This window comes from Microtus ochrogaster, chromosome 17, assembly GCF_000317375.1.
Source record: "Microtus ochrogaster isolate Prairie Vole_2 chromosome 17, MicOch1.0, whole genome shotgun sequence".
Classification (NCBI taxonomy): domain Eukaryota; kingdom Metazoa; phylum Chordata; class Mammalia; order Rodentia; family Cricetidae; genus Microtus; species Microtus ochrogaster.
Window position 1 is genome coordinate 16,417,551 of NC_022019.1, and position 11,311 is coordinate 16,428,861.

At 51.6% G+C, this 11,311-nt stretch overlaps 1 protein-coding gene across 3 annotated transcripts in view; it reads right to left on the reverse strand.

Annotated features, from left to right (window-relative positions):
- The window catches only part of Bmp1 (bone morphogenetic protein 1), a 46,155-nt gene that overhangs the window by 22,576 nt on the left and 12,268 nt on the right, over positions 1 to 11,311 (reverse strand). For 2 of the 3 annotated variants that reach the window (XM_005355582.2, XM_013349299.2), the window contains exons 3-8: positions 11,004 to 11,168; positions 10,703 to 10,820; positions 10,228 to 10,406; positions 9,730 to 9,835; positions 7,645 to 7,769; positions 7,024 to 7,139 (exon numbers count right to left, since the gene is read on the reverse strand). In XM_005355582.2, the coding sequence (XP_005355639.1) occupies positions 7,024 to 7,139; positions 7,645 to 7,769; positions 9,730 to 9,835; positions 10,228 to 10,406; positions 10,703 to 10,820; positions 11,004 to 11,168 (809 nt within the window). Of the gene's footprint in view, positions 1 to 7,023; positions 7,140 to 7,644; positions 7,770 to 9,729; positions 9,836 to 10,227; positions 10,444 to 10,702; positions 10,821 to 11,003; positions 11,169 to 11,311 lie in introns of those variants that run through there. The other variant, XM_026783258.1, reaches the window with a different exon arrangement.

Sequence of the window (11,311 nt, forward strand, 5' to 3'; positions counted from 1 at the left end):
GGAAGCTCTCGCAGAAGCCTGCAGGAGCTCCCTTACTTCCTGTTGATTTTTGCCCCAAATGCCTGCCAGGAATAAAGCCTGAAAACCCCACGTGAGTCACTCTCCTTGCTGATGACTCCCCGGCATGCATCACCATCTCCTGCTCCTGGGGACTTTCTGATTCTCCTCCAACATGGAAACGCAAACCCATACAGTCAGGAATCTCATTTGTGGCACAAAATCTGCACAGGTGGCACTTAGTAGGTACTTAAAACTATCGCTCAAATACGGTTTTGTTCTTAGGATTCTTCAGGCAGACTTGCCTAAGTGTATAAAGATGGAAGTATAAAGAAAGATGTCTACTGAAGCATCTTGGGTAATAATGAAAACTTAACATCAACTGTCCTTCACTAGAGTCCTGCAAGAGGTAGTTGAAAAATTACATGAAGAGAAATGAAGACAGCTGGGGGCGGGGGTGGCGCAGGTCTTTAGTCCCAGAACTTGGGAGGCAGAGGCAGGAGGATCTCTGAGTTCGAGGTCTGCTTGGTTGACAGAGCGAGTTCCAGGACAGCCAGGGCTAGACAGAGAAATCTTATCTCCGAGAATGAAAGAGAGAGAGAGAGAGAGAGAGAGAGAGAGAGAGAGAGACAGAAGCGGACTGAGGAAAAGTTGCCATAAAAATAGAGGGGGTAAATCTATACAAGCTGACCCAAAGCAAGGACAGGATTTACTGCGAAGCGCAAGGCGAGCTGCAGAAACCCATTATGCGAACATGAGTCCCTTTGGCTTTATGTGTGTCACATAGACACACACATCAAAGCATTCCTCATGCTCAGTCCTTGTTGAAAAGTGGGATTTAAAAGATTAAGGAGGAGAATATTCATTTTTTTACATTGTGTTTATGGACTGTTCAGGCATTTTATATCATGCACATGTTATTTTTATATATCTAACGAATGACAAAAATATCCTTCGCGGAATGCCAGATGGAGGAAGGGATGAGGAAAGCTGAGGCGCAGCGCCCCAACTCCCACGCTCCCACCCTCTGCCCCTCATGCAGACGGCCCCCTGGGCTGCCAGTCTTTCTTTCTGCTCAGCAGCTGGAATAAGAACAAACAGCTACTTCTCCTCAGGCTCCAAGGTCACCACACCCAGAGGGCAGAACCCCAGGGGGTCCACCCAAGACCTCCCAAGGGGCTGGACAGACAGAGGTCACCTGATTTGGGGGGCAGGGCCGAGAGACCTGTGTTGGTGGTCAGTAGCATCCTCGAGGGAGGCACAGCAGTGGCTATATTGAGAGCAGAGGTACCTAATTAAGAGTTGTACTAACTTCTGTCATGTGGACACAGCTGTGCCCTGGTGGCAGGGGCACTACCCTTTGCCAAAGGAAATCTGGCCAGCTCTGCTATTTCCCGGCTGAGGACCTGGGGCCTTTAGCTCCTTAGGCCTCCGGATATTTGTCCACAGATCCGACAGGGTCTCGGTGACTGCACTGGAGACATTTGGGGCTAAGTAAGGTACTGTGTGGCCATCTGTGAAGAGGGCGCCTCACACCTGGGGGTGATCTCAGGGAAGAACTCTCTTGGGGAGGAGCTGCATGAGGCCATTAACCACGTCACACCTAAGACCACTCACTGGCTTCAAGGTGGCCTCACCTCACAGTCTTAGACACGTCACTGAATTCCTTGGGACTATTTTCCTTATCTGTGAGTGGGTCATAGGACCTGCCACCCGGGGCTTAGAGGAAATGAGATGAGTAAAGCTTACATCACCATCTGGTGCAAGGAAGGCAGACAGCATGCCTGGACTTCACTTTTAGAACCAGTTTACTTGAGTCTCCACAGTACCGGGGACTGATTAAATCCCATGCCGCGCACACGCTAAGCAAGCGCCCTATCACTTAACTGCACATTGCTAGCCCTTCTTGCAGGGTTTTTTTTTAATCTTGAGACAAGGTCTCATCAAGTTACCCAGACATGCCTTGAACTTAAAAGCTTCACGCCTCTGACTTCCAAGTAGGTGGGATTCTAGTCCTGTGCAGCCATAATAAGCTGTTTAAGACATTTTGAAACATGAAGTGGTCCAGATCAGAATCCTGGAAGTAGAGAGAGAAAAGCAGGGGATCGGGGAAACCGACTAGCACTTTCCCAGCGAGCAACTGGGAATATAGAGAAGACAGCCACAACCTTTGTTGAGATGTCTCTACACATTTGCACGGCTTAAGCTCTTTCTGAATGAGTTCCTTCAATCCTCATATAAACCCACAAATCACTGGGCCCATTTTGCAGGTAGGAAAACAAAGACACAGACTGCTTCATTACTTGGGAAACACCGCCAAGTACCCAGGCCAGCTGCTAAGTACATGAGCATTGACAGGCACTTGGGTCACCGGAAGGCTTTTTCGTGGTTTTGTTTTTGTTTCATTTTGTTTTTTGAGTCATGGTTTTTCTGTGTAACAGCTCTAGCTGTCCTGGAACTTGCTCTGTAGACCAGGCTGACGTCAAACTCACAGAGATCCACCTGCTTCTGCCTCTCGAGTGCTAGGATTAAAGGCGTGCGTCACCACCTCCTAGCTCTTGAAGCAACTCTTTCTAGAAGATAACATACCCATGACATGCCAAGACGGGACTGTCATCCACACTTCTGGCCAGGAGCTCAGCACTAGAGTAGCACCACCCAGCAGCCAGATTTGATATCAAAGTCCATCTGCTCAGGCAGGGCCTTTATTTAAGGGCCCCTGTAGAAAGGACAGACTTAGGGGTCACACAGTTTAGAACTCCCGGGACACATTTACACGCCAGAGCCTCAATTCTCTCGCCTACACAGTAGAGGTGACAGTGACAAGCTTGAAGATGTCTACAGGCATCAAGAGACTGCACACGTCACATGCCTGATTCATTGCTTGGCATAAAATTGTTCTAACAAGGGCTGGAGAGATGGCTCAGTGGTTAAGAGCATTGCCTGCTCTCCCAAAGGTCCTGAGTTCAATTCCCAGCAACCACATGGTGGCTCACAACCATCTGAAAATGCAATCTGATGCCCTCTTCTGGCCTGCCGGCAGACCCACAGACAAAATATTGTACACATGATAAATAAATAAAATATTGAAAAAAAATTGTTCTAACAACAAATCTAGGGCCCAAGGTTACAACTGTAATGTGAGATACAGATCAAGAGTAAGAGAAAATGGTGATTATAATGAAAGTAGCAGCCTCTGGGTCACGTCCCCAGGGTGCCATCTTGTTTTTTGTTGTTGTTGTTGTTTTGTTTTCAGACAAGGTCTTACAATGTAGTCCTCGCTGTCCTGAAACTCACTATGTAGAGAGCCGCCTGCCTCTGCCTCCCAGTGCTGGGATCAAAGGCGAGCGCCACAGAGCCAGGCTGGATTCACCATTTTGTAATCGCACAGAGCCAGGCTGGATTCACCATTTTGTAATTGATGCATTTCTACAACCATGCACTGGTGCATTTATATCTTCTATGTTGGACCCACTGCTTGCCCTGGAGCTCTGAGCAGGGTTCTGAAAGGGGATGAAGGTCTCTTGGAAATTATGGAGGGCTTCCAGCTCGGGGAGGACCAGGGCCCTGTGACCACTGGAGAGACTAGAGCCGGCCCATGCAGCCAGAAACTGCTGGGGAGAAAGCTGATCCAGGCCTCCTGGCCTCACTCCTGATGACTGGGTCCCACTCCTGACCCTGAAAGAAAGCCATGCTGTACCCTGACTGCTGCTCAAGGACCAGGCTCCTTTGTGCATCGACACTTCCCTGCAGAGTGCCAGAGTTGTTGAGATGCTGCAACGGGGCCTCAGAACAGAGCAGCAGTGCAATCACAGACCAGTGTATCCAAATCCAGCCTCTATGTGACCTTGGACCAGGTATTAACTTTTCTAAGTTCTCTTTCTCATAAGCAAAACAGGGACCATGTTAGTACCAAGACTAAATGCCATCATGCTAATTAAAAAGCACAATCCAGGTCGGGATTACAGTTCAGTAAAGCCTTTATCTAGCTAACCCTGGGTTTGATTCCTATCACACACACACACACACACACACACACACACACACACAAACCATAACAGTGCTGGGCGGTAGTAGCGCAGGCCTTTAATCCCAGCACTCGGGAGGCAGAGGCAGGCAGATCTATGTGAGTTCAGGGCCAGCCTAGTCTACAAGAGCTAGTTCCAGAACAGGCTCCAAAGGTACAAAGAAACCCTGTCTCGAAAAACCAAACCAAAATAAAACCATAACAGACAGAAATTATTGAACACATGCTAGACTAATCATAAACTTGATAACTGTTAGCTATTATTATTATTCATACTTGTGGATAAGATTTCCAAATTTTCAAGGACTGGAGTAGTAGAGACTCTTGGGGAGGCAGCCAGGGCCAGGCTATTGAAAAATAGCAGAAAGGCTTGCAATTTTGAGATTTGGAATGAGAAGAACAAGGGACGAGATTGCTTTTGAGGGAAGATGGCAGTCTGCCAACTAAGAGAGAGATAACACAATTACCAAATTCTCAATAAGAATCTGTCACACAAGGCCGGGCGGTGGTGGCGCACGCCTTTAATCCCAGCACTCGGGAGGCAGATGCAGGCGGATCTCTGTGAGTTCGAGACCAGCCTGGTCTACAGAGCTAGTTCCAGGACAGGCTCCAAAACCACAGAGAAACCCTGTCTCGAAAAACCAAAAAAAAAAAAAAAAAAAAAAAAGAATCTGTCACACGAAAGCATGATCTTCAAGCTGCAAAAACAAAATCACACCTCATCTGGAAAGCAAAGGAAAGCCGCTGCCCAATCAGACAGACGGGAGAGGAAGGCGCTCCTAAGGTGACGTTAGTCTCTAGGCTTTCCCAGATGACATCAGAGGTCAGTCAAATAACTCGCAGATGTGAGTGCGATCAGCTCACAGCAAAAGCGTTCTCAAGTTTCAGGGGCGTATGTGTGTATCCGCGTGTGTGTGCCTGTGGAGAGGGGGTCAGGAGCAGATTCTGAGAACTGCAAACCGTAGAGCTGAACGCCAATCCGTTAATTAAAGAGACAGTCTGCGGCTACTTAGGAAAGAAGTGCTTAGGGATGCGGGGTGGGGTGGGGTGGGGTGGGGGTGGGGTACGGTGCACAGAAACAAGGCCCCATTACTGAGGACATTTCTCCTCCTTTCTGAAGGGATTGTTTCCAACTGTCGGGACAGCGGGTGTGATTGGGTAACGCATTCCAGCTCTGTATCCATCACTGCCAGATAGGTTCCTATGCTAGGGAAAGACCACAGAGGTTCCTGGGGAGTGCGTATCGCCATCAGGCAGTGGCCTGTAGCTGGACATCAGCTGGACATCAAGACTTGGTGGAAACCTACAGCTTAGGGTCGACGGCAGTTTGGAGGGTGATCTTAGACCCACTTTGTTCTGTTTCCTGATCCACATTCTGAATAAAGCTCAGGACAGTCTCAGATGGCAGAGCTATCCAATGGGCAAGGGCAGAGGTGAGAGGCTACTAGTTAGTGTCCCGCTGGACAGTGGGACACTTGGTTCTAAACCCTCTTGCACAAAGGGCTGGAAGGCTCCATGAAAAAACAGTGACACCAAATCAAACACCATGTTCCAATTATGGGATTATTGGAAAATTCCAATTATGTACCAGCTCACTCTTGGGAATGACAAAAATATGAGGAGCACAAAAGGTCCAGGGTTGGCTGAGAAGGCAAGATGCCATGTGACAAGTCCACGTGTGTGTCTAAGAAGTCGGAAGAGAGGCTGAATTTGTGTCTCTACTCTTGCAGGGGACCCAAGTTTGGTTCCCAGCACCCTTATCAGATAGCTCCCAACTTCAGTTCTAAGAGAATCTGACGCCTCTGGCCCCCTCGGGCACCTGCATGCACAGGCACACATACCCATGCATGGAATGTCATTTTTAAAAAGGGAGAGTGGACTTCCTGCATTGGAGGGCTGTCTGGGAAACAGGAGGTGAGTTACAATGAACTGATCTTAAGAAGTCCTGAGGGTTTTCAGGGATGGAAGCTCCCCCTTTCTCCAGGAGACTTTGTAGCTTTAAGAACTGGCAAGAGCTTGGCAGTGGTGGCACACGCCTTTAATCCCAGCACTTGGGAGGCAGAGGCAGGTGGGTCTCTGTTGAGTTCAAGGCCAGTCTGGTCTACAGAATGAGTCCCTGGATAGCCAGAGCTGTTACACAGAGAAACCCTATCTTGAAAAACAAAAAACAAACAAACAAAAGAGTTGGCAAGAGAACAGAACAGAATAGTAAGGAAAGTCCCAAGCTCTCGTCACCTCAGGTATTCAAATCATGCAGTGGGGTAGTGCACTAGGCAAGCTCTCAGAAGGCTTTGGTTCTACCCTGCAGACAGCAGACAGAGACAGGACCTGAGGGTCCCAGACAGTAAGGGCAGGAAGAACAGCCGTGACCAGAAGCAGGGCTGGAGACATCTGCTTTGCTCTTAACCATTCTCAGGACCACAGCCTGTGAGCATTGAGAAGGGCCCTTTGGAAATCCCTGACTCCAACTCTCACGACACCGAGGAGAAAGCCCAGGGCTGGGCCTAAGTGGTTCGCCCAAGGCCACCCAGGGCATCCCGGGAAAGGCTGGGACTGAACCCAGCTCTAGGAAGGGTTCACATCTTACCCTATCCTTGTTAACTGTACACATGACCTGGGACAAGCTACTTAATTCATCTTCCTGTGAACTGAAGACTTAGTGTAGCCATGAAAATTAAAAGAGGAGTCATGTGACAAGCACTTTAAAAAGCACTCAAGAAGAGCTGGACAACCACGAGAGAACTACATGGCAACTGTACATAGCAACACGACCTTCAGGTTAGCACAGATGTAGGCTCGTCAGGGAGGAGGGGGACAAAGCGAAGCCGGAACTGGTGTGGAGCCTCCCTCATTGCATACTTAACGCATTCATGCCAGTGACCAGACAGGTCACTTGGTTCAGAAGCTCCTGGGCTGAGGCTCCTGGAGGGAGATGCTCTCCCACTTTTGGGGTCCCCATAGAGGAAGGAAGACACAGGCAGGTGGTCCATCACAGTTACCTTCTCCCCGGGCGTGACCGAGATGCGCCAGACACAGTGCATGTGGGCAGAGTAGCCATTGGGGAACTCGGGGGAGGAGAAATTGCCCGTGCTGTCTTGGAGAGTCTCGCCACAGGCTGTCAATCAAAAAAATGACAAGGCTGCTGACTGTAGGTGCCAGACCCCCCGTCTCTGGCTCACCCTTCAGCTCTAGATCCCATAAGGAAGACATGAGAGGGGTTCTGTCCCTTTAAGATGTACCCCTCCTCCTTACATGCAAGTATAAACCATCCCACTTCCCTGGTCAAGTGCTGCCAGGGTAACCAGATGCCCTGTTGTCAAGGCAACATGGATTGCAGAGTTCAGGTCAAGCACTTCTGGTGGGCCTCACCTCCTCCTCACTGTCCAGGAGAGAGGCTAGTTGCTGCTCCTACTCGTCCTCCCTCTTCTAGGCCCTCCCACCACCTACTAGCCGAGCTCCAGTTTGGTCCTTAACATTGTCCTTCCTTCTTGTCTGTCCTTCCCAACACTCTTCTCTGAAGACTTACAGCCGTGACTTTCTAGGGGTTCCTAGGCCCTGGCCCCTGCCTTCCTTGGACTCTGCTCTCCATCCCTCCTGGTCGCTCTCTTCCCTGCTCTGACCTGGGCATTTGTAGAGCTTCCGGGCCTGAGCGATGTCCCCCTTGCTGAGTCTGGTCCTTTGGCCGATAGAAGGCTTCACCCCATTCACCTCGTACTTGGGAACGATGGTGTCCAGGAAGATGCCCCTGAGAAGGACATGAGGAGATTGAGTCTTCCGGAAGGTGGGTGAAGAAGAAGGGTAGCGTGATCATCTGTAGCCACAGGGCATGGCACTGCCAGGGCCCAGACATTCCTCGGCCGGGTCAGGGAAGGGTGGAGATGTCTCACCCTGTCATTAAGCTGCCCACTGACCAGCAGCCACCCTCTTCCGTGGCAGCTATACCACAGGAGCTGGGGGGGTATCCCCAGAAATGCTTTGAGGACCAAGGGCCTAGGCCCTTGATGTTCAAACTGGCTTCCACTTGCAGCCCTGGGAGAGCTTTGGCCCCTTGTTTGCCATCTCTGCAACGCCACCCAGCCCCCACCTCCAGCCCTCAAACCATGATTCAGTCTCAGTCAACTTCTCTCTTGACTTCCTAGAGTCAGCTCTAGCCCTCTAACATGGCTGTGATTGGACGGAGGCCGACGGACAGCTTCCACAGTGGCCGGCCAGCTCTCAGGGCACAGCGTTCCTATTTCCCAACTCCTTCCTGCTCATCTCTGTGTTTCCACAGCAGAGGAGCAGAACAAAGTGGAGACAGCCGCTCTCCCCATCCCCAGGGTCCCTGACTCACATCCAGCCGGGCAGGGCCCAGCAAGGGGTGTGGGTATGATGGGAAATGGAAGCAGGGTCTGTTGGGGGTGGAGGGGTGAATGAGTTCACTTTCTTCTCTGGTCTCCATTCCCAGGCCCAGAGCAGGAAGAATGGGTCTAGGGGAGCTCAGAGAAGAAGGGAGAAGGGCACCGCCCAGATAGGGAGAGGGGTGCCAGAGGGGCAGTCGAGGGAGGGGTGTGAGGAGTGGGGCGCTTCTCCCAGCCCTGTAGGAGGGTCTTCTCATATCAGGCCCTGGTTAAGGAGATCTCTTGTGAACTGACAAGGGGGGCCAGTTCAAGGTAAGGCCGGTGCAAGGTAAGGACCAAGCTTCGTTCAAATTAGCCAGCCACAAAGCAGACAAAGCCAGTCCTAGTCTGTAATAGGCTACTTGAGAGGCTGAGGCAAGACAGCCTGTCCGCAGGACAGCGAGACAGCTCAGTGAGGAGGCACTTGCCACCATGCCTGCTAAACGGAGTTCGGCCCCCAGAACCCACGTTGTGGAAGGAAGGAGAACTCCTGCAAGTTGTCCTCTGACCTCCACGAGGTGCCGTGTGGCACGTGTGTTCACACATGCACACAAATTAATAAATGTAAGGAAAAGAAAAAGAATTCTAAGTTCGAACTCTGCCTGGGTCACATAGTGAATTCAAGACCAGTCTGGGTAACTTAGTAAAACCCCTTCTCAAAAATAAAAATTAGGGGTTGGAGAGATGGCTCGGTGGTTAAGAGCACTGACTGCTCTTCCAGAGGGCCCAGGGTTCAGTTCCCAGCACCCACATTGCAGATCACAACTGTCTGTAACTCCTGTTCCAGGAGATCTGACAGACACACATGCAGGCGAAACACCAATGCACATAAAATAAAAACAAAATCACTAATGAATAAATAAATAATAATAAGGCTGGAGATATAAGCCAGGGTACACAATTGCCTAGTATGCACAAGACTGGCTTCAAGCCCTACTACTGCAAAACAAAAACAAATGGGGAGGGGAAGACAATTAGAAAGAGGCGAACCCCCGGGAATCACAGGAGAAAGAAATGTACGCTCGTGGCAGATGAGAGACAAGCTCGGCTCCTTTGGGTTGGCACAGTTTGGAGACCACACACAGCAGGACCTGTGAACTCAGGGTTTCTGTCTTCTCAGCCACAAACCTTTGCTTCACACAGCAATGGGCAAAGCCTGGGGTCTGCCAGCTGCACTGATGGGAAGGGCTACTAAGGCAGCCACAGCCACAGCCACAGGGGCTGCAGGCACCCAGAGGACAGGGCAGGGCAGGACAGATCAGCAAGGGAATGGCTTTCGGAAGGCAGGCTTGGGCTACCCTGGGCAAGGCCCAGGCCATTTCTCACCTGGAGAACGTGTTCCGGGCATAATGCATGATACTGTCAAAGTCATAGGTCTCTCCCAGGGACTCCACTTCCTGAACCTCCATCTTCAGGAAGTTATACTCCTGCCCTGCAAAGAACGTGAGAAAAGTGGGGGTGGGGTGGAGGGAGTGACCTGTGTCCTCCCTGTACCTGTGAGGGGCTGACTATCTGAAGGCGCAGAGGATGCAGAGGGGAAAGGAGACAGGCTATAGAGGAGTCCTTTCCAGGAGAAGAGACTGGAGAACTTGCTGAAGGGGGAGGGTCAGGAGACCACAGACAGGAAGCAGGAAGGACAGAGTGAAGAACAGAACTAGCAAAAGACAGGTAAAGACATAAGCCTGAGGTGATATCCAGGGACAAGCTGGCTGCCTCAGCCTTCTCCTCAGGAGTGCTGGCTTCCCCTCTGTCCAGGACCTGGGCCAGACCCCCAAGCAGCTCCATAAGCCCTAGGATGGAATACAACCCCTGGGGTGTGTGTACCTGGCTGTATGTTCTCGCGTACAATAGAGACATGGCGGTCCCGGTCGGGCCGCGTGTGCTCGTGCCAGAAGCCAATCACATGGCCCAGCTCATGGACCACGATTCCAAACTTGTCACAGTTCTTGCCGATGGAGATGGCCTGGGGGCCCCCACCTCGGCGACCCACGTAGGAGCAGCACCTGGAGGGCGGGGCCAGCTCAGGGGGGTGGTCCCGAGCTGGGGGAGTGCATCCACTCAGGGGCCGGGCCAGGCTGCCGAGGGGTCAGGGGGAGTATGCAGGGGTGCAGAGGGGGTGGGGATGGCCCTGAGCACCCAATGCACAGGCTGTATGCCAGGGTCAGAGCCAAATCAATGGGAAATGCCCATAGCAGGAAGAGGGGGTGGGCAGGCCCAGCTGAGGGCAGCAGGAGAGCCTAGGGCAGAACCTGGCTGAGGATCACCACCAAGGGTATAATGTCCAGGGGTTCCTGCTCACCCGCAGGGTCGATACGTGAATACAATATAGCTGTCCTCATCCGTGCGCTCCAAGAAGGTGACACAGGTATGCTTCTCCCAGTGTCTCATGGCCTGCCGAAAGACTGCCCTCTGGCTGCCTGCGGAAGGATAGAAGCCTGGCTGTCACGGTGTCAATCAAGTGAGCTGGGAGGCACTTCCACCCGCTGAGACAATGTCACAGCTACTCCGCAGGCACACCGCCCAGCTCAGGAGACTGTGGACAGGCCAAAGGTTAACCAGGCCAAGGTCAGGTGCAGGCTTGCTCACAACGGCACACTCACCAGTAAAATTCCCTCCGATAACAAAGGGGATGACCCCATCAGGCCACACTCGCTCTGGTCTGGATGTCGCTGCCCGCCTGCTCCGAGGCCTGCCTCTCCATCTGCCCCTGGTTTCCCTCTGCGGCTGCCCACTAGTGCTCTGACCACCCAGGGCTGAAGAGTTTCCTGGGAAGGGGGAAAGAGTAGTCAGTGGTAGCAAGTGAGGGACCAGGAAGAGTCGGGGAGGCAGAATCGATGGAACCCATTCTGTTAGTTGTAGATTCTGGATCTGCATTCACCTGCTTTGTTAAAAACTTCGGCGGTGGTGG